Source organism: Molothrus aeneus, chromosome 9, assembly GCF_037042795.1.
Source record: "Molothrus aeneus isolate 106 chromosome 9, BPBGC_Maene_1.0, whole genome shotgun sequence".
NCBI lineage: Eukaryota > Metazoa > Chordata > Aves > Passeriformes > Icteridae > Molothrus > Molothrus aeneus.
In genome coordinates, this window is record NC_089654.1 from 1,652,615 (window position 1) to 1,674,449 (window position 21,835).

The 21,835-nt window shown below is 49.8% G+C and overlaps 1 protein-coding gene across 3 annotated transcripts in view; it reads right to left on the reverse strand.

The window, feature by feature from the left end:
- The window catches only part of PDE4B (phosphodiesterase 4B), a 178,264-nt gene that overhangs the window by 78,433 nt on the left and 77,996 nt on the right, over positions 1–21,835 (reverse strand). The window contains exon 1 of one of the 3 annotated variants that reach the window (XM_066555727.1): positions 8,784–9,045. The exons of the other annotated variants lie outside the window; for them this stretch is intronic. Coding sequence (XP_066411824.1) covers positions 8,784–8,830 — 47 coding nt within the window. The 5' untranslated portion in view covers positions 8,831–9,045. Of the gene's footprint in view, positions 1–8,783; positions 9,046–21,835 lie in introns of those variants that run through there. 3 annotated transcript variants of the gene reach the window in all.

Below are 21,835 nucleotides of genomic sequence, written 5' to 3' on the forward strand. Positions count from 1 at the left end.
GATGCTGTCCTGGTGGGAGCCCATGGACACTGTCCTGGTGGGATCCCATGGATGCCTGTCCTAGTGGGATCCCATGGATGCCTGTCCTGGTGGCATCCCATGGACGCTGTCCTGGTGGGATCCCATAGATGCTGTCCTGGTGGCATCCCATGGATGCCTGTCCTGGTGGGATCCCATGGATGCCTTTCCTGGTGGGATCCCATGGATGCCTGTCCTGGTGGGATCCCATGGATGCCTTTCCTGGTGGGATCCCATGGACGCTGTCCTGGTGGGATCCCATGGATGCCTGTCCTGGTGGGATCCCATGGATGCTGTCCTGGTGGGATCCATGGATGCTCCTCATGGATTGCCCACTCCCATCCCCAGGTCCTGCCCCAGCTCCCCTGATGGGAGCCTCAGTTTGAGAGCTCCAAGTTGTATTTTGTGCTCTCCCAAAAGCCATAAATATCCTGTCAGTCAAAGGCAGCTCCTGCCCCATTCCCTGCCTCCAGGAAGGATCCCACCCATTCCATGCTGTGCTTGGCTCCTGCTGGGGCTTCCCAACGTGGCCCAAAACCCTGGAATCCAGAAGCTCCAGATTCCCCTTGGAATCTGCTGCTTCCAATGGGGCAAATCTGCTTTTCTGGCAGCTATCCATGGCAAAGGTTAATCCTGTGGGAACAAGAATCCCAGCACTACCTGGGCATCTTTTCCAGCCGTGTTTGCTTTTCCCAGTCCTATGTTTTTTCTGTATTCCTACCCAAAAAACCATCAAATAATGCAATAATGCCAGGAGTTTACATCATCAACCTATCATGTTTCATCCATGGCTCCTAACAATATTTTATAAGGGAATCCAACCCTTTGGATTAATTCACCTCACCTCCCATTTCACCAGCAAACCTACACCTATGGCCTCCATCTCAGAAAACAGGGATAAACATCAGGCTGGAATATCCTGGAGCTTGCAGGGAACACAGAGCTTCATTCCCTCACACTGAGTGGGAGCACAGCCCGGGATGTTTCCTAGAATCCCCCAGTCCCTGTGATCCAGCAGCTCCCTGGGGAGCAAAGGGACCTGGAAGGGAATTGCCCTAATCCCAAATTCCACATTTGCCATCTGTATTACAACCCCAAATTTCCTGCTGATATCCAATCCAGGCAAACCTAAACAGCCAGAAAATGAAATGTGGGAATCTTCCATCAGAAAAGTGGGAATTTTCATGAAGTTTCTGTGGTAACCACCACAGAATTAGGTTTAGTCTTGCTGTTGCTCGTTACCGGAATTGTTCAAGTTTATTTGGAATTAACGTGGAAATACAAACACCTGAGGGAACACAGCACCCTAAAACTTCCCACTGCAACCCCAGGGATGATTCCAGAGCCGGGCCAAGCTCTCCCTGCTTGGGATGGAATCTGCCTGGAAAGGTCCTGGAGAAACAGAGTTAATTTCAGGATAAACCCAGGAGCTGATTTGGGATAAACCTTGGAGCTGATTTGGGATAAACTCGGGAGCTGATTTTGAGATAAACCCGGGATCTGATTTTGGGATAAACTCAGGACCTGATTTGGGATAAACCCTGGAGCTGATTTTGAGATAAACCCGGGATCTGATTTTGGGATAAACCCTGGAGCTGATTTTGGGATAAACCCTGGAGCTGATTTGGAATAAACCCTGGAGCTGATTTGGGATAAACCCTGGAGCTGATTTTGGGATAACCCCGGGATCTGATTTTGGGATAAACTCAGGACCTGATTTGGAATAAACCCGGGATCTGATTTTGGGATAAACCTGGGATCTGATTTTGGGATAACCCGACGGTGAAGCCGCCGTGCCCCAGCCCCAGCTGCTCTTTCTGAGCCCAGCAGCCCCCAGGCTCTGCTTTGTTTTGTTTTCTCTCTGCAAAGGCTCCATTTCCCACCTGGCAGGAGAGCCCAGGGCTGGCCAGGAGCAGCCTCTTCCCAAGGAAGCACCCGTGGGTGCTCAGGGATGCTCCTTTGGAAGGGAATCCAGGCGTGGCTGGGAGCCCCTTCAGCATTCCCAAGGGACCCTGAGGGGCGCCAGGAGCCCCCTGGGCTGTGGGAGGTGTCCCTGTCCCAGGATGAGCTTTGGGGTCACTGCCAGGCCACACCACTCCAGGACTCTGGAATGCCTGCCCGTGCTTTCAGCCCAGCCAGGGGCATCCAGTGGCTTTGCAGAGCTCTCCTGATCCTCTCCCTGCTCTCCACCCTCTGTATCCCAGTTTTGCCCCTCGTCACCAGGGTGAATAAACTTGGGGGTTTAATTTTCCATAGTGCTGCAGAGAGTGAAGATAATTTGATTTATCTCCACACGATTTTTCCCCTTTCCTGCCGTGTCCTGAGACCTCATCCCGGCCACGTTTCCCCCACTAATTCCGATTTTCCCAGCATTTCCCACTCCCGTGCCCCGCGGGGGCTGAGGAGATGCTGTCCTGTGCTCAGAGAGGTTCGGATGAGCTGGGACAATCCCTGAAAAGCCCCGGGATCTGTGGGATGAGGGCTCCCGGCAGGAATCCATCAGCTCGGTGTCACGGGCTGCTTCCCGCCGAGCTCCTCTGCAGCATTCCCACATTGAGACAATTAACACGTTTTTCCCAGGCTCTTCCTTCCAACAAAAAGCTAAAAAAAGCGAAACTGCTCTGAAAGGCTCGCAGGCATTTTCTGCCCTAGAATTTAGAGTTACATAAAAAAAAATGAGACTTACAAATCAGAGTTTACATTAAAAAAGCAACAAAAGCACTCAAGTTATTGGAGCTGGGGAGAAGCAGACCCTATAAAATGATGAACAGACCCTATAAAATGATTATTAAACCCCTTTTAAAGCCAAGCAATAATTTCGTCACTTGAAAATTTGCTTTTTTTCTCGCCGGAAAAAAACCGAAAACTCCAGCACGAAGGAGCGGCGTTAGCACTTGACCGCATCCCTGATGCGGCTGCTGTTAATTGTGCCGGACCGGGGCGATTCCCCGGGCGCCGGGGAGGTTTTTGGGAGCAGCCCGGGGCTGGAGCGCAGCCAGGGCAGGGCTGGGATGCGCGGATGCTCCCATTCCGCCGCTCCATTGACGTCAGCGGGAGCTTTCAAAGCAGCCCCGCACGTCTGAACTGGGCGAGCAGAGGCTGCAAAACCGGGCGGCTCCTCCAGCAGCCGCGCAGCGAGGGCTCTCGGCTCTCTCTCCCTCCCGAACCTTTTGCCGCTTTGTTCGCCTCTCTTCACACCCTCCATCGAGTTTTTAAATCGATCAAAACGCGATTAAAATGAGCAGCGAGGGTCAGCCCAGCCGCCTCAGCCTCAGCCCCTGGGATGAGAGGATTTTCAAGGCTCTTTCCAGCCCACACCAGGCTGGGATTCTGTGATAAAGTGAAGCAAGACAATGCAAGGGCTGTGAAGGACACTTTGAGTGCTTCCAAAGGGGATGGAATGGCTCTTTGCACTGGAGCTCACACGGTTTAGGGGATGATTTTCCAGCCCTCATTAAAAAGAACATTTCATAGTGCATGGAATGAAGGTGCTCTGAGATACAAGCTGGGCTCGACCCTTCCAGCTCAGGATATTCTGTGATTCCAGGATTCCGTGATTCCCTGATTCCATTATTCCACCATTCCATGATTCCATGATTCCATGATTCTATTATTCCATTATTGCACCATTCCATGATTCCATGATTCTATTATTCCATTATTTCACCATTCTAAGCTCCAGAATCTTTCTTTCTGTAGTGGCTGCCCTCAGCACGAGCAGCAAAGGCATTCCCTGTCTGGTCCCAGAGCTCAATCCCTCTGCCAGAGCCCCAAATCCCCAGGGAAGAGGGATGATGCTGATGATGATGATGATGGGTTTGGGGTTGCAGTTTGGAGGGAAAGGCTTTTAATCACACCTGGGTTCCTTTGAGAAGTCCTGAGGAGGCTCCTGTGGGGGCCAGGACGGGGAAAAGCACCAGAAAATCCTTTGTTTAGTTCTTAAGATTAAACTTGGGCTGAGCTTTGGGCCTGGGGAGCAGAGGGAACTCCCAACATCCACCTGCCCTGCTCTCTGTTGGGAAGGGAACTCAGACTCAGGGGGCACCTGGATTTATCCTGTGCAGAAGAACCTGAGCACAGTGCCTGGGAGAGTGGCCCAGCCCTGGAAAAGCTCTTCCATTATTCCCACCTTCCAAGGGGATAAATTGCAGGGGCCTGGCCCAGCTGCTCTCAGGATGGCAGAGCTGCAAACCACAAGCTGTGGGGCTGTGTTCAAACAGCACAATTCAATGAACTTTGGGATTCTTTGTGCATGACAAACTCCAGGTCAGCAGGAAGCCCAAATTTCCCTTATTAAATTTTGTTTCTTTCTGCTGGAAAGAAGAAAAGAAACCCCTTTTCCATCGTGGTGCTCACTGAGTGCCTGAGATTGGCTAATCTGTCAGGGAATTGGAGCTAAAAGAAATCCATATCCCAGTTATTAGCCCCCAGAGAAGAGGGTTAGGAAAGAAATCCTGATCAGGCTTTCAGAACAGGAATCTCATTCCTAAGCCTGCTAAGATGTGAGAGTGGAAAAAGCCCCAGAAGTTCTTAGAAATGCTGAGAGCTGAGCTTGCATTCACAGGATCCTGGAATGATTCAGGCTGGAAAAGGCCTCAAGGATCATCCCAGTGCCACCCCTGCCATGGCAGGGACACCTCCCACTGTCCCAGAGCTGCCAGGGATCCAGGGGCAGCCACAGCAAATCTGGGAATTCTATCCCAGGCCTGCCCACCCTGCCAGGAACAATTCCCAGTTCCCAATGTCCCATCCATCCCTGCCCTCTGGCAGTGGGAGCCATTCCCTGTGTCCTGTCCCTCCATCCTTGTCCCCAGTCCCTCTGCAGCTCTCCTGGAGCCCCTCCAGGCCCTGCCAGGGGCTCTGAGCTCTCCCTGGATCCTTCTCCTGTCCAGGTGAGCCCCCCCAGGTGTCCCAGCCTGGCTCCAGCCCTGCAGCAGCTCCGGAGCCTCCTCTGGAGTTGTTTCAGCAGCTCCAATTCCTCCAGGAGTCACAGGAACCCAGGGAAAGCTGTCCTGGCTTTTCCTGCCCCTCCCTGGCTGTCACCTGTCCCAAGGGATGCTCACTGGGGACACCAGCCCAGGCTGGGGAGCAGCTCCTCCACCCCAAGGGGTCTCTGCAGCCAGGGGGGACTCAGACTGAGCCCCTTGGACAAGGCAAGGAGCAGGAGGAGGAAGAGGAGGAGGAGGAGGAATAGCCTGGAAAAGCAGCTGTGTGTGCATGGCAGGCACAGATGTCCAGGAACTCGGCTGAAAAGTTTTCCCATGCCAGTGAATCTCCCCAGATTCTTTCCCTGGAAATGAAGGTAATGAATGGAAATATGGAAATGTAAATACGTCAGGGGCAGCCTCCAACTCTCATCTCCTGCCTTGCAAAAGCAGCGGGAAAACACAGCCAGGAACAACTTGAAAAGACCCAGCCTGAGGAGAAGGGAAAGGTCACTGAATACCAATAATTAAACACCAGCCCCTTGCTCCCCAGAGCCCCTCCACACCCAGCTCCCCCCAGCCGAAGGCTGCCAATTAAACCCCATCACTGGCTCCCCAGCTCCCTCCCAGACAGGCATTGTCTCTGCTGCAGACACAGCCAGAGCTCTTTGTGCTTCCTCCAGGCTCTTGTGAGAGCAGGAGAAATATTTGGCCTCTCCTTTTCTAAATTGTGCCTACAGATTTCAGAGTTCTGTCTCTCAAATCTACCTGCTGCATATAAATCATTGCTTTGTTGGAAATCCTGCCTATTTATAGGAGGCTGTGGAATTAATCCGTCAGGAGAACCAAAATGGCTTAAGATCCAGCTGAAATCCATGGAAATAAGGTGGCTGGAAGTTTAACCCACAGATCTGGAGAGTGTTAATTCCCAGAGCAAACCTTGAGCATTTTGAAAGTCAATACAAAAATAAAAGTGGAATTTGTCCACGAAATGAGGGGGAAATCGGGCTCTGCTCCCAGGGAACAGAGACAGAACAAGAGGACACAGCTTCAAGTTGTCCCAGAGGAGGTTTAGATTGGATATGTGGGAAAATTTCTTCCTTTCCAGCCCTGGCACAGCTGCCCAGAGCAGGGGTGGAGTCCCCACCCCTGGAGGGATTTAAAGGCCCTGTGGATGTGGCACTTGGGGACACACTTGGGTGGCCTTGGCAGTGCTGGGGGACTCGGTGGTCTCAGGGGGCTTCTCCAACCCCAGTCATTCCATGATTATGGTACCATGGAAAGCCCCTCCAGCCTCTCAGCCAAGTGCCACAGCTCAGCCTGAACCAGGGAGCAGAGGGAGCCAAGGTCAGGGTGGCTCCTGGTCCCGTGGTTATCACTGCGCTGATAAATCTGTTTATATCCCAACACAAAGATACTCCTGCCACTCCAGCTGCTATCTGGGAGCTGTGGCCTCTCCAAGATTCCTGAGCTGTCAGAAATCCTGGGATTTGTTCCCACCACTTCCCCTCAGGACAGAGTTTCTGCTCCCCCCCTTGCCCAAGCTCAGCCTCTGCAGCTCCAGTGTCAGGCCTGAGTTTGGGCCATCCCTGTGAACGAGCGAGAATTCCCACATTGCTCCAGCAGGAACTGCTGTGCTGGTGCAATCCCAGCTTCCATTTCCCCAAAATGAGTTCCAAGCCCCACTCCCACCCCGGGCACAGAGCAGAGCCCTCCCCTTGCAGCCCAAAGCAGCAGTGACCGAGGTCCCACACTGCCCACGAGGGATGGAAGGCAGCAGCTCCTCTCCTGGACTGGGGGAGAGAATGTGGAAGATAAAGGTCATCCATGGAATCATGGAAAGGTTTGGGAAACTGAAAGTTCATCTCATCCCACCACTGCCATGGGCAGGACTCCTTCCCCCAGGCCAGGGGGGAAGATCCAGTTCAGAATTTCCTTTTGGATGATGGAAAAAAGGAGGGAGAAGCTCCAAAGAAGCCCAAAATTTATTCCAGAGGGAAGGAATCCCTGAAGACATTTCAATCAGGAATTAGTGAGTCTCACCCCCCGTGTGGGCTCTGAACAGCAGTCAGGAGCTTACACAGGTCTGGTTTAGCAAGGCTCAGCCTGACTCAAGCTAGGCCAGGATGGGGTGAAGAAGAACTGGCTTTGTTTTCACCTGGGCACAGGTGGAAGGAATTTTCTTGGGATAACTTTATCCCTTCCTTCATAAATACACCCTGCCAAGGCTCCCTTTGAGCTGCACAGTTTCCATCACCTGAAACCTCCCTGGCTGATCCCATGGCTCTGATCTGTCCCAATCCCACCCCTGACCATCTCCCCTGGTGGGACTCGGGGCTGCTCAGGGTTTGTTTCAGCTCCTACAGCTAAAATGATTTCTGTTCTCCTGCAGCCACAGAAATGGGGTTCTCCTTTCTCCAAAGGAAATGCATTTTTCCATCACTTCCTGAGCTCTTTGAGTGTTAATTTTATAATTTTATCCATAATTAATGCACAGAATCTCTCCCCTTCCCTTCATTTGTAAATCTGGCAAATCAACACTTCCCACCCAATATTTCTCTTTCTTGGCTTATTCGGGCTCCTCCTCAGGAGGAACTTCCCAAAACAAAGGAACAACTGCCCTGGCTAAACCTCAAGGGGAAGCCATGGGAAAAATCCCAAGATTGGTTGGGTTAGATTGGGTGTCAGGAAGAAATGCTGGGAAGGAATTCCTCCCTGTGAGGCCCTGGGATGGATTTCCCAGGGCCTCTGTGGGTCCCTGGAAGTGTCCAAGGCCAGCTCGGAGCAGCCTGGGATGGTGGAAGGTGTCCCTGGATGGAATGAGATGATCTCCAACCCAACCCATTCCAGGATTCCATAGTTTTAATACAGGCCCTGCATTCTTCCTCTTCTCCAAGCATTCCCCTTCCTGTTCTCTGATCCCAGGAACTGCACATGAGAGGAGCAGGATGTGCTCTGGAGAAGCCAACACTCCCCAGCACCATTCCAAGGCCCAAAGCCTTGGATATTTCTATATATTTGTTTATATTTTATTTATAGATTTATATATCAGGTGATATTTTAATTCCTATATACAAATATTGACCTGTAGGTTGATCCCAGAGCCACAGTTAAACGATTAAAAACCATAATGAGATTACAGAGAATAAATTCTGTGTAAACCCAGAATATTTGTGTGTAGGTGAGACCACAGAACGCAGGATTTGAAGAAGCAGAATATAAAATTATCTCTAGATTCCCACAGATTCCATAGACTATCCACCCTGGAAGACCACATGGACCACAGCAGCCAAAGACTCCGGCCCTGAACTCCACCAGTGGATCTTTACTCATAAAATGAGGTTTTGGTGCCGTATCCCAGCCCCAAGCTGGGAAATGCCTCTGGGATTCCCCTGGGCTCTCCCTGTCCCCCTGCCCTGGCCCAGCAGAGGCAGCAGCAGCTGCTCCATCTGCTCATTAAAACGCAACAGGGAGAAGGTGCCGAGGTGGCACCATGGAATCGCTCCAGCGAGGGACGTTTTAGGGACTCGTTAATCTTTAAAGGAAAATTGAGGTTCATCAACACCTGAGAAGGAAAATAAACCAGGACAATGGGAAATTTTCCATCTTTTCCCCACCCTGTCCCCACAGTCCCGCTCGGAGGCGTCACGGGGGTGCCTCAGATCAAACTCTGAGCAGGGAAGATCAGAGAAGGAAATATTCAGCAAACCCACAGCTCCAAGAACCCCCTTATCCATGTTCCCATCCAGCAGCTGCTTCTCAGCCTGGAAAAGTCCTGATTTCCAAGCTTTTGTGCCCACCAGAAGTGCTGTGATCCGGACAAACCCTTGGCATACTCACCAAATCCACGAATGGCGGCGATTGGGTAAAATATTAATATTTAACATCTTCCCAGCTGATCCTTCTCCTCTATCATCCAAAAAGAGTCAGGACATGTCCTGCCAATTCCCAACTTGGGTCCCTCTGGAGGTGGCTCAGTGGCACGGAGATGTTTCCAGGAGTTTTTATTCTTTGGGATTACATGGCAACTCCCCTTGCAGGTGGATGCCACTTTCCAGAGGAATGCAAATGCCTTGGCAAGCAAAAAGTGGGGGTGCCTGTGGAACAGCCTCTATGGACTCCCAAATTTCTTCATTTCTAGCAGGAGAAAGAAAAAATAAATCTATTTCTGGCACCCCCCCCTTTGACTGCAGCCTCCTGCTCTCATTTGTAAAATCCCTTCCAACGATCCTGAGACAGCGGGGGGGAAAAAGCCTTTTCCGAGCTGCAGCAACATCCCCTTTTTGCCGTTCCTCCTTTCCAGGTCACATCCCTCCTTCCTCCGGAGCCGAGGCAAAGTTTTGTGACGCTGCAGAAGCCCCGCCGGCGGGGCCCTCCCGCGGAGCATCCACCGGGATGAGGTCGGGGCTGCAGCAGGGACGCGGCTCCAGCCGCGGGGTTACGGGGCGGGATCGGGCGGCAAAAGGCCTGGAATGTCCATCCCGCCCGGCAGGAAGGGCAGGAGAGGCGCCGGCTCCCTGCCAGGGGTCACCGCCAGCAGAGAGGGGAGTGCCCCGCGCTGCTGTCCCTCCTCTGTCCCCGCTGTCACCCGGGCGCGGGGCTGCGCCGCCCAGCCCCGTCCATCCCCATCCAGGTGCTGCTCCTGCGGGAAAAGCGCGGAGCCGGGACCGCGCCAGCCGCAGCCTCGCCCCGCGCGGCGCCGCCGGGTTTCTGAGCGTGTGTGTGCCTCTCTGTCTCTGCATAAAATGGAATTTTACAAGATTTACAAGATCTAAATCCCGCCGCTCCACATCAAACCCGACGCGGCTCCCTGGTGCAGCGAGACGTCAGGGGTGGGTGGGAGATGGGGCCGCATCCGCCCGGGAGCGGTTCCCGAAATTCCGGCCCCCCCCGCGCCCCCGCCGGAGCCGGGAGGGGACCCGGGGACAAAGGGAGGGCTGGGAGAGCCGGGGATGGAGGGATGGAGGGATGGAGGGGCGGAGGGATGGAGGGATGGAGGGATGGAGGGATGGAGGGATGGATGGATGGAGGGATGGATGGATGGGAAGGAAGCCGCGCTGGATCGGGAATGCTGGCAGGGCTCTGCCCCACCCGCACCTTGCGGGGGTGACAAAGGGGACCCGATGGCGCCTCCTCCCCTCGGGAAGGACAAAGTTCGGCGGCACCGGACGCGCAGCAGGCACCGGAACATTCTCCCTTCCCCGGGTTCGTTTGTTTGTTTGTTCTCCCCCTGAAGTCTCCAAACGTTTCACCTTGACAACCACAGGAAGGGATTTTATCCATCAGCTGGAATCGAAGGTGTCGGGAAAGGGGGATAAAGGGGATTTTTACAGCTGATGGATTTGTACAGGTGATGGATAAATGGCATTTTATAGATGATGGATAAATGGGATTTCTAGAGGTGATGGATAAATTTCATCAGCCATCAGTGATCCACAACATTCCCTATTCCCAAAGCAGCAGGAGGGGACAGCAGGGACAGAGCAGGGGTCACCCCACAGATCTCAGAGGATCCACAATTCAAGCCCCCCTCCCTGCAGTAAACTCCAAGTTGGAAAGGCAGAACGAGGAGCTGTTTCAGCAATTAAGATGCCAAATCCAATTTAAAAATCCAGGGAAGGGGGAGAGTGGCAGTGTCATTCCATCCCCACTCAGACTCCCCAGCTGCTCTGACACACTCAAAGCTCAGGAAAAGCTTTTCCAGACTGGGAAAACTGTGTGGTTCTCTCCTCTGACTGGGAGATGAGACATAAATCCTTATTTTTATTCTATTGACGTTACTGATAAAAGGATTTAACAAATCTATAAAAATAGGGGCAAATCAAAGGTATAAGGGAAAGATCAGGAGGGAGCATGGATGATCATTATTCCAAAACTTTGCACCTCTCCTTGGCTTTGCTCCATCTCCACTTTGGTTTGGCAGGAGACAGTCTTATTCACAGGGGTGAAGAATTTTGTGTAAACCATGGAATTCTGCTTCTTATCCATGAAAAAGGTGCCCAGTATCCATGGGTGGAGGTAAATAGACAGATACACAGACAGGTCCAAATAATGGAATCATGGAATGGTTTGGGATGGAAGGGACCTTAAACCCACGGAATCATGGAATGGTTTGGGATGGAAGGGACCTTAAACCCACGGAATCATGGAATGGTTTGGGATGGAAGGGACCTTAAATCCATGGAATCATAGAATGGTTTGGGATGGAAGGGACCTTAAACCCACGGAATCACAGAATGGTTTGGGATGGAAGGGACCTTAAATCCCACCCCATTCCATGGCAGGGACACCTCCCACTGTCCCAGGCGCTCCAAGTCCCAATGTCCAGCCTGGCCTTGGGCACTGCCAGGGATCCAGGGGCAGCCACAGCTGCTCTGGGAATTCTATTCCAGGGCCTTCCAACTCTCCCAGCCAGGAATTCCTTCCCAATTTCCTCTCTAATTCCACTCTCTGGCAGTGGGAAGCCATTCCCTGTGTCCTGTCCCTCCACCTTCCATGCCTGGAAACCCCCACCCTGTGGAATGAACATCTGCACATTCTCCTCATTGTTCTTGGGGAAAAAGCCAGAATGAATTCTCTGCTAATTATGGAGCAGCCACTTCCATGAGCTGTTGGTTTTTCCAACCCCAACATGCTGAGTTTGTGCCTTTTCCCTCCCTATTCCCATTTTTCTGGCGTCTCCCTTCACAATCCAGCCTTTCCCAGCATCCCAAATTTGACAGGGGGAATTGCAGGGAGCGGGGCAGTAATCACAGGGTGCTGGCTGGGAAGGAGAATAATCATTCCCTGGCATTTTCCTCCTGGAGTTTCTTAGACAGTTCAGTAATTATCCCGAGTGAAAACCCAGGAATTGCAGGATCAACAGGACAGAAATGAATAAAATCCCAGGGCTGGGATCAGAACCCACTGGGCCTCCCTCCCTCCCACTCCCAAATCCCCAAATTGTTCATTTGGATCTCCAGACTCCATGTATTTATTAATTAGCCTTTGCAAGCCGTGCTAACGAGGAGCCTCCTCCCACTGGGCCATCCTGGCAGCCCCAACACTGATGCTCCTCCAGGGAAACTTCAAACATTTCCTGAAAAATCACAGAGAAACCGGAAAAGCAGCCCAGAATGGGGCTTTTTTTCCACATCTTTCAGCAAAGTTACATAAGGCAGCCTCTGCTCTCCTGCTGAAACTCTCCAGGCCCCCAGCGCTCGGGCACCTTCATTCCCTCAGTCAGCAGGGAAGGCTCAGGAATGTTCCCTGTCCTCACAGCAGCCTGAAAAACACCAGCGGATATTTTGGGAATTTCGAGACAAACCAGAAGCACAGAATACAAAAATAAGTTTATTCCGTGCTCTGTCTTCCCAGATTAAAGACCTCCACTGATGTAATATTGGGGTTTTCACCCCAGATAAAGAAATGGGGTTTCACCCCAGATAAAGAAATCCTAAATATGTTTTCAGGGATATTTTTCTTCCCCCTCATTGCTAATTATGGAATAATCAGGATAACACACAACCACCCCAGCTGATCACTAAAAACCACCCCAAAAGGAGCTTCCCCCACGCTGCTCCTGGCATTTCATTGTCTGTTTTTCTCCACAGCATCGACCCTTTCTCAGATATTGAAATTCCTGGGGTTTCTGCCCCTCTGGGGAGCACAAAGCCATTTATGGGTTTGGGAAGGCTGCAACTGCTGGGGCTCCTGAGCAGCTTTCCATTCATCCCTCCTTGCTGGCCACGCTGATTGAGGATGATGAAATCCTGATCTGCAATTCTAATTCCCTTCTTTTTCCTGAACAGGCTGCCCAAGAGCTCCAGGAATTATTTTACCAACCCTCACAATAAACACCATTCTCCATGAAGTCCTGAACAATGCACCTATTTCAGATCCCAAAACACAGACCCACTCACAATAATTAGCTCACAAACCCCAATTTTCAGATCAGCTATTTTTCTTCAGAAATTGGGGAATTCTATCCAGCAAATAATGAGCTGTACCAACAGCAGGGGGGCTTGAAACCTTGAAACCTGCAGCAGAATTGGTGTGCCAGGTGCTGCATTGTTAAATCATGGAATCCTGGAATGGTTTGGGTGGGAAGGGAACTTAAAGCCCATCCAGTGCCACATTCCAGGGACACTTCCACTGCCCCAGGTGCTCCCAGCCCCAGTGTCCAGCCTGGCCTTGGGCACTGCCAGGGGTCCAGGGGCAGCCACAGCAAATCTGGGAATTCTATTCCAGGGCCTCACCTCCCTCCCAGCCAGGAAATCCTTCCCAATCTCCCATCTAAATTCCCCCTTTTCCAGCTTCCAGCCATGCCCTGTGTCCTGTCCCTCCATCCCTGTCCCCAGTCCCTCTGCAGCTCTCCTGGAGCCCCTCCAGGCCCTGCCAGGGGCTCTGAGCTCTCCCTGGATCCTTCTCCTGTCCAGGTGAGCACCCCCAGGTGTCCCAGCCTGGCTCCAGAGGGGCTCCAGCCCTGCAGCAGCTCCAGGGCCTCCTCTGGACTCATTCCAGAAAATTCCCCTCAGTTTCCAGAGATCTCAATAAAAACTCTCAGGAAATGGCACAAGCACTCGACGTTTTCCAAAAATGGGATCCCTAAAAGTCATTTTCCAGCAGGACTCTGCCATTTCTGAAGTCCTGCTCTGAACCCACCCCAACCTGTGCTCCACAAATCCAGCCCCAAAGTGCCCCCAGGAGCTTTCACCTTCCCCGGGCAGACACCTCCAGCTCCATGCTTCCCACCAACACTGCCCTTCCCAGCTTCCCATGAACAGAATCCCATTTTCCAGCAGGTAATGCTCTGTCCCAGAAATCCAGAGTGGAAGAGGAGGAGTTCCCAAGCAAACCCTGCACCCAGAGGGGCCAAACTGGGAGCCAGAGCCACCAGACTGGGGTGGGGGGAGCGGGACAGAGGCAGGGAAAGCTGTACCAGGAGCAGAGGGAAGGAAAACACGGGGAAAAAAGAAGGAAAATCATCTCATCCCTGAGAAGTTCCTGAAGAGTTTCCAACAGAATGACTCAACAGCGGCAGCTGCTCCGTGCAGAGGGGTCTGGGGCTCGCTGAGCTGGCAATTAATGAATGTTTGGATCTATTTTCCATCAACACCAGCTCTGCTGACATCCTTCCAGCACAGGCTGATGGAGCACAGGGAACCCAGGGCTGGGAATGAGCAGCTCCCATCAGATTCCCAGGTCCCCATCTGGATTAAATCCTGACCTCCTGTTTTATTGCACCTTCAGGGAGCTGGAATTTTATGTTCCACTTTGGCTCCTTCCAGCCTCTGGAGCTTTCACAGTTTGAGGAGAAGCTGCTGCAGGGATGTGGGCTCCCAGCATGGAAGGGATTCCAGGAGCAGAAACCACCACAAACTTTGGGCCTCAAATGACCTTTCTTTGGTGCTCCACACCTTTGGAACGCAGACATTCCCTCAGGGAGGGAAGCAGCAGTGCTGGCTGTTCCCTGGATGAAATGAGGTGAAAGAACAGGGGGAAGGAAAGTGCTGGAATTCATGGAGCCACTGAGGTTGGAAATGCCCTTCAAGGCCATCGAGTCCCAGCTCTGCCCAAGCCCTGCCTTGTCCCCAGCCCAGAGCACTCAGTGTCACCTCCAGGAATTCCCTGGACACCTCTGGGATGGGGACTCCAGCCCTTTCCAAGGCCTGACCACCCTTTCCATGGAAAAACTCCTGCTGATGTCCACCCTGACCCTCCCTCCAGGCCGTTCCCTCTGCTCCTGTCCCTGTTCCCTGGAGCAGAGCCCGACCCCCCGGCTGTGCCCTCCTGTCAGGAGCTGTGCAGAGCCACAAGGGCCCCCTGAGCCTCCTTTGCTCCAGCTGCAAACTCCCTGTGGATCAGGACCCCTGTGGGCATGCTGATGATCTGGGATGAGCCATCTCTCCTATCCAGCATCCTGAGGCTTCCTGAGCTCTCCAAGCTCTGACTGCAGGTCCCTCTCCACCAGGGAACCCCTCTGGAGAAGCCAAAGGAATGCCCAGTGTGGAATTCTCGTCCCTCTTCCAGGCCAGGAGGGAAGCTGAGACCCTGGATGCTCCTGGATGAGTACGAAACGCCCACATGGCATTTCCAGCCCACAGCATCCAGAGCTGGACTTGGATCCAGACCCTGGCACAAAGATCTGGATCTCCAGCCATGGAACAAGGAGCAGGATGGGGGAGGGAAGGCCCTGAGCATCCCAAACCTTCCTGGTTTCCCTGCGCCTCCTCCACTGTGCTGATTTATCCGGGAATAAAATCTCTACCTCTGGAATAGGTCACAATATTATGACTTATAACCCCCACAGTTTTTTCTTCCCTGTCTCCAAGCCCTGAAGCTGCAGCTCTCCAGAGCTTTCCCATCTCCTGGAAAGGAGCAGGGCTGGAATTTTTACACATTTTGTGTTAAAACAAGCAGCTGACAATTCGGGAGCGCCACTTAAGGAGCGATTTCCTGCCAGGAGCCAGGGAAAGCAGCACTTTCCTCGGATTGCTCCTTTCTCCTCTCCCCTAATGCTCATTCCCAGCACCCCTCAAGTTCCTTGGAGCACAAATCCATCTGCATGGAAATGCTGTACAATGTTTCTCAGAGTTTGTGGCAGGGAGGAAGCCCCTCCTGGGGCAGCCAGGGAAGTTTAATCCCTGTTTTCCACAGGTTTCCCCACCATGGCCATGGTGAATTCCCAGGTGAATCCCAGGAGGAGAAGATCCCAGATCTTTGCAGATGGCCATCAGCAGCTCCTGAAGGCTGTCACCACTGTCCCATCTCCAGGTGTCCCATCCAAAGAAAACCCGGGAACACAAGGAGCCTTGGGGCAGGACAGATGGAAGGGACAGGACAGACCTAATCCTAAAGTCAATCCTAGGGTCAATCCTAAGCAATCCTCAGGACAATGCTCTTCATCCTCCTTCAGCAAACTCTCCAGCCCTGGATTTTCACTCCAAAACAGTTCCTAAACCCTGAAAAGTTGGGAATCTTCAACTTCCCAAATCCCTAAAGGAGCAAAAATATTGGAAAACCAATGAACCTTGGGATTCAGTTTCCCAGATCCTTTGGGTGATGAGGTTGGATGAGGCTGGATCAGGCTGGATGAGGTTGGAGGGGTTGGATGAGGTTGGATGAGGATGGATGAGGTTGGAGGGGTTGGATGAGGCTGGATGAGGTTGGATGAGGTTGGAGGGGTTGGATGAGGCTGGATGAGGTTGGATGAGATTGGATGAGGTTGGATGAGGTTGGATGAGATTGGATGAGGTTGGATGAGACTGGATGAGGTTGGATGAGGTTGGATGAGGCTGGATGAGGCTGGATGAGGTTGGAGGGGTTGGATGAGATTGGATGAGGCTGGATGAGGCTGGATGAGGTTGGATGAGGCTGGATGAGGTTGGATGAGATTGGATGAGGTTGGATGAGGTTGGATGAGATTGGATGAGGTTGGATGAGACTGGATGAGGTTGGATGAGGTTGGATGAGGCTGGATGAGGCTGGATGAGGTTGGAGGGGTTGGATGAGATTGGATGAGGCTGGATGAGGCTGGATGAGGTTGGATGAGGCTGGATGAGGTTGGATGAGATTGGATGAGGTTGGATGAGGTTGGATGAGATTGGATGAGGTTGGATGAGACTGGATGAGGTTGGATGAGGTTGGATGAGGCTGGATGAGGCTGGATGAGGTTGGAGGGGTTGGATGAGATTGGATGAGGCTGGATGAGACTGGATGAGGTTGGATGAGGTTGGATGAGGCTGGATGAGGCTGGATGAGGTTGGATGAGGCTGGATGAGGCTGGATGAGGTCGGAGCCTCCTGGGCTGGTGGGAGGTGTCCTGCCCATGGAATGTCAACTGTGAGGTGCCTCCCATCCAAATCTGGCTGGAATCCTGAGATCATTGCTTGACACACTGAAGCTCCCCTATCAATTCCAAATTAACTCCCCTTGACAGTGGGAGAATTTATTTGTGGGGAATTTTGGAAAGAATTTGAGATGGGATTTTTGAGTTCTTTTTTTTTTTTTTTTAATATTTTTTATTTTTATATAGGTAGGAAGGGTGAGTTTGGTTTCTATTGTTATAGTATGGTTTAAAAGGTTTTTAGACTTCTTGTTATACTATTTTTAAGGATTTATTGACTAATAAAATACTGTTAATAAGGATATTGATGTTTTTAACTTAATTTTTAAATATTTTGTTTTATGGACTTATGTTATAGTGTAAGTTTTTTTTTGGTCAATTATTCTATGATATATAAACTTATAGTATTGTATTTTAATTTTTTGTTTATTTTTGTAACTATTTTATTTTTTATATTTTAAACTTTAAAATTTTAAACTTTTAAAATTTAGTTTAATGTAGTTTTGTATTAAATGATAAATTTACATTTTTGTTTTTAATACTTAAGTTTAGAAGTTTTTTCTGAAGTTTTAGATTAAATCTTGTGTTTAATTTTAAGCTTTGGTTTACCGGCTAAAAGCTTTGAGAGTATTTTGCATTTTGGATTCTAACAGACAGCAGTTATTTTTCCATGGAAAACAACTCCCATTCCAACCCCCAGCAGCACATTAATATTCCTTTCTCCCTGCACTCAGCCAAGCCAGGAGATTTTGGCATGCTGCAAACTGTGAACATTGACAACAGCACTAATTTTTAAATAATTTGGGAAGAGTGGAAGTGCCAGAACGTTTCCCAGAGTTAACCGCACGCAGTTAAGCTGAGCTTTGTTATGCAGAGCCTGGTAGGGAAAAACAGAGCCTTGGAGCTGCTCCGTTGGGAATAAAAGTGGATATTCCTTCAAATTCCACCTGGGTGCACCTGCTCTCCAAGCAGGCTCAACAGGAAACCTCAAAAATACAAAATAATGGCTTTGGGGAGTCCCTTTGGATCTGGTGGGAAGTGCTGCTCCCAGAGCAGCGTTCAGGGGGGTTCAGGTCCTTTGGGGGATTTCATCCCAATTCCCAGAACATTCCACATCACATAGCCACACATGGTGAATGTCTGAGTTTAACTGGAATGGAATGGAGTGGATTTAACTGAAATATTGAACTATAATTCCTCATCACTTACATCCCTGACCCTCTAAACATCCTTATCTCACAACAGGCAGAAGAGAGGCTCTTCCCAAAGTTTTCCCAAAACAAAACTCTCCCCTCACACAAAAATGTTTGGACTCTGCCATCTGGACTCTTTCCAAGTTGTTTGCCCATTCCTCTGATTTTCAGACAATCTTATTGCTCCCATTTCCCTAATTTTCAGGGGAATGGTGATGGAATTGGGAAGCCTCTCCCCTTGGTACTGCTCTGACCTTTCCCACATCACACCTGAAACACATAATAACAACTATTCCCAAACTGTTCCCAACATCCTGGAATCCTGGAGTGGTTTGGGCTTGGAGGGATCTTAAAGATGATCCCACTCCACCCCTGCCACGGCAGGGACACCTCCCACTGTCCCAGGCTGCTCCCAGCCCTGTCCAGGACAATTCCAGGGATCCAGGGGCAGCCACAGCTGCTCTGGGAATTCCATCCCAGGGCCTCCCCACTCACACAGGGAGGAATTCCTTCCCTAAATCCCATCTCTCCAGAGTGCAAAATCACTCTGACTTCCTCATTTACTGTGAAAATTTATTTGTGGAAAATTTTTTGAAGTAATTTGAGATGGGATTTTGGAATTATTTTTGATGATGTGGTTTATTTTTTTATTTCTTATATAGGTAAGAAGGGTGAGTTTGGCTTCTATTTTTATAGTATGGTTTAGAAGGTTATAAGATTTTTAGTTATAATATTTTTAAGGAGTCATTCACTAATTAAATACTGTTAATAAGGATATTTATGTTTTTGACTTAATCTTTAAATATTTTGTTTGATGGACTCATGCTACAGTGTAAGCTTTCTTAGCCAATCATGCTATGACACACAAATCCACAGTGCTACATTCTAAACTCTTTGTTACCTTTGTATTTACTTTGATTTTCTATACCTTAAACTCTAAAACTCAAAACTTTCTTTTATTTAGCTTAACACGTCTCTGCTTTAAACTAGAAATCCACATTCTTGCTCCTGGCACCTCAGTTTGGGAGCCTTTCCCAAGGTCTCAGATCAAACCCTGGGTTTAATTCCAAGCTTTGCTTTACAGGCCCAAAGCTCTGAGAGTTCCCTACATTTCAAATTCCAACAATTTCCTCTGGAATTTAATATTCCAGGAGAAAGCGGAGCTGGGATTCATCCCAGGGGTGTCACTCCAGCTGCAAACGTGGCTCCTGCAGCCCCACATCTTCCAAGGGCCCTGCAGCACAAAGTGACCCCATGGAGCTGACGGGGATGGGGCCAGCAGCCCTTCCATGCAATTCCAACAGCAGCTGCATCCAAACACTGCCAGGGCCAGGGAAATGGGAATCCAGGTGCTGTCCCAGAGGTGATGTCCCTATCCCAATGGTGGGCACAAATCCTGAGCTAAGCTCTTAATTCTCCACTGTAATTTGCCAAAACAAGGGGCGGGTAAATTATGAACCCAAACACTGCTTCTGTCTTTACCTACAGCCAAAAATTCCTGTCTTTTCCACAATGTCCCAGTAACTCCTGTGGGAATTACAGCATGATTCCCATTCATCAAGCACATTAATCTGGAAGCTGGGGGTAACAGCTCTGGATCACTGGGGAAGGGGCTGATGGTTCTGCAAACCTTGTGGAAGAGGTTCCACTGGGACTTCTGAGAGCCAGAGGGAAGCTTGGGAGGAGGATCCATGCTCACCCCTGAAAGAATTTCCTACCAAGGTTATTGACATAGAAACCAAGAGAGAGAAGGATAAATAAGAGAAACCTGCAGCTATTCCAATGAGCACATTGTTTGTCTCATGACCAATGAGTAAAGTGTAAACTTCTGAGTTTTGTAAGAATGTATAGAAGTGTACACGCCGTGATAAAAGCAGTTTGAGCCCTTCTGGAAATGGAGTGCATCTGTACTGTCTCCATCTCCGCTGGGGCAGGATCTGATGGATTCCCTGAGCCTTCTGCCTTGGGAGCAGCTCTGGCACTGCTGGCACAGCTCCCACCCTGGGCTGTCCCTCGGCCCCTGCCCTCTCCCAGGAATGGTGGGGGCATTTTCCTGCAGGAGCCCTGGATGCACGCGGAGTGCAGAGCGTTTGTTTCCTTGGAAACAAAACCCTTCCAGCCTCCAGCACACACAATCCTCGGGAAAAGAAAACTCTGTCATTAAACCCAAGGCCTGGATATTTTTAGCCCCCGAGATGTGAAATTCCAACTGTTTTATTAGGAATAGAACCCAAGGAAAACACACTTATCTCGATTATTGGAGGAGGAAATCTTTGTATCCACCCAAACAATAAACCCACGGACTTGTGCTGAGCAAAAGAATTGCTTGGCCTTTGGAAATCAAAATAATTTGGAATATTTGGATTTTGGGATGCTCTGGGCCAGGGTCAAAAGAAAAACTTGAGGTGAGGAACAAGAAAACCCTCAGGTGACAAAGCTGAAAAATCAGGAGGGAAAATGGATTAATTCCCTGGAGGTTGAACTTGATCCTGGAGCTCTTTTCCGACCCTAATGATTCTGGGATAATGGAATTAGATCAAGGAATTGGAGAGTTTAATTGAAAATACATTGGCCAACCCTTTGTGCTGATGATGCAGGTGGTTCTGGAGAAAATCTCTGTAGCATTGCAATTAAAGAGGTGCCAAAGGATTTCTATTTAAAAATCACCTGAAAAGACCAAGTTGGAAGAATTCACCCTGAAATGTAAAAGAAATCACCCTGAATTGTAAAAGAATTCACTCTGAATTTTGAAATAATTCACCCTGAAGTTTAAAAGAATTCACTCTGAAATTCTACTGTGAAGTTGCTGTTTTCTCCAAAGAAGAAATATCAAAAATTACGGAATTATTTCTTCTCTAAATCCGTAATTTTGAGTCATTCTCCAGCCCCATTGTTGGGTTTGATCCTTGGATACTTTCCTAAATTCCAGGGTATTTTTGCTGTGCACTGAGCAGATCATCAAACATTTCTGCTACATTTGACTGTTGGGCTGCTCGGGGAAATAAAACATTAAAAACAAATTTATCAAATTAAAAACCAGATGAAAAACAGGAGTTACAAAATCGTAACTTCATGTTCCACGCAGCAGGAAAGAACCCGGGAGTGAAATTCTTCCACAGCCCCCAAGTTTTATTTGTTCTCTGGAGATTCTTCCCTTGGATTTGGATGGATTTTCCTTTTCCTTGTATAAATGTTTGGAAATGAGGAAGATTTATCCTCTGCCTGTCCCGTTTTTGGATTAAACATTGCATTTTAGGGGTTTTTTTCCACCATAAATAGAGGAATTTTCAATCAAAGGAAGCATCCTGACATTCTGAGTTGAAGCAGTTGAGGTGAAGCACAGGGCAGGGAATTTTCATCTTTTATGGATAAAGATTATTGTGCTTGATGTTGAAAATGAGCTTAAATTTCTTGTTAAAACAGAGTTTTAATCTCTTCATCACCAAAGAAGTGTCCTGGGAACCATCCCAGCTACTGAGAGGAATCAGACCTGGAATGACCATTTGAAGATATAAAACTCCACTGAAATTCTGATTTTTATTTTTATTTTTTTTGGAAGGATGGGGTGCTGAGCTGCTGGAATGTCAGGAATTCCCACAGGATCTGTTGTGCCACGGATGACTTCATCTGGAAGTCAGATAAAACCATGGATACGCAGGGAAGGGAAATGTGGATCCTGGAAGAACAAAACCAGGATCCCTTTGGCTCAGTTCAGCCACTGGAGTTGATTCCCTTTGAAATATCAGGAAAAATTCCTCCCCCAGAGGAACTGGAACAGCTCCCCAGGGAATGGGCACATTCCCAAACCTCCTGAGTTTGGAGAACACTCTCAGGGATGCCCAGGGTGGGATTTCGGGATTGTCCTGCAGGGC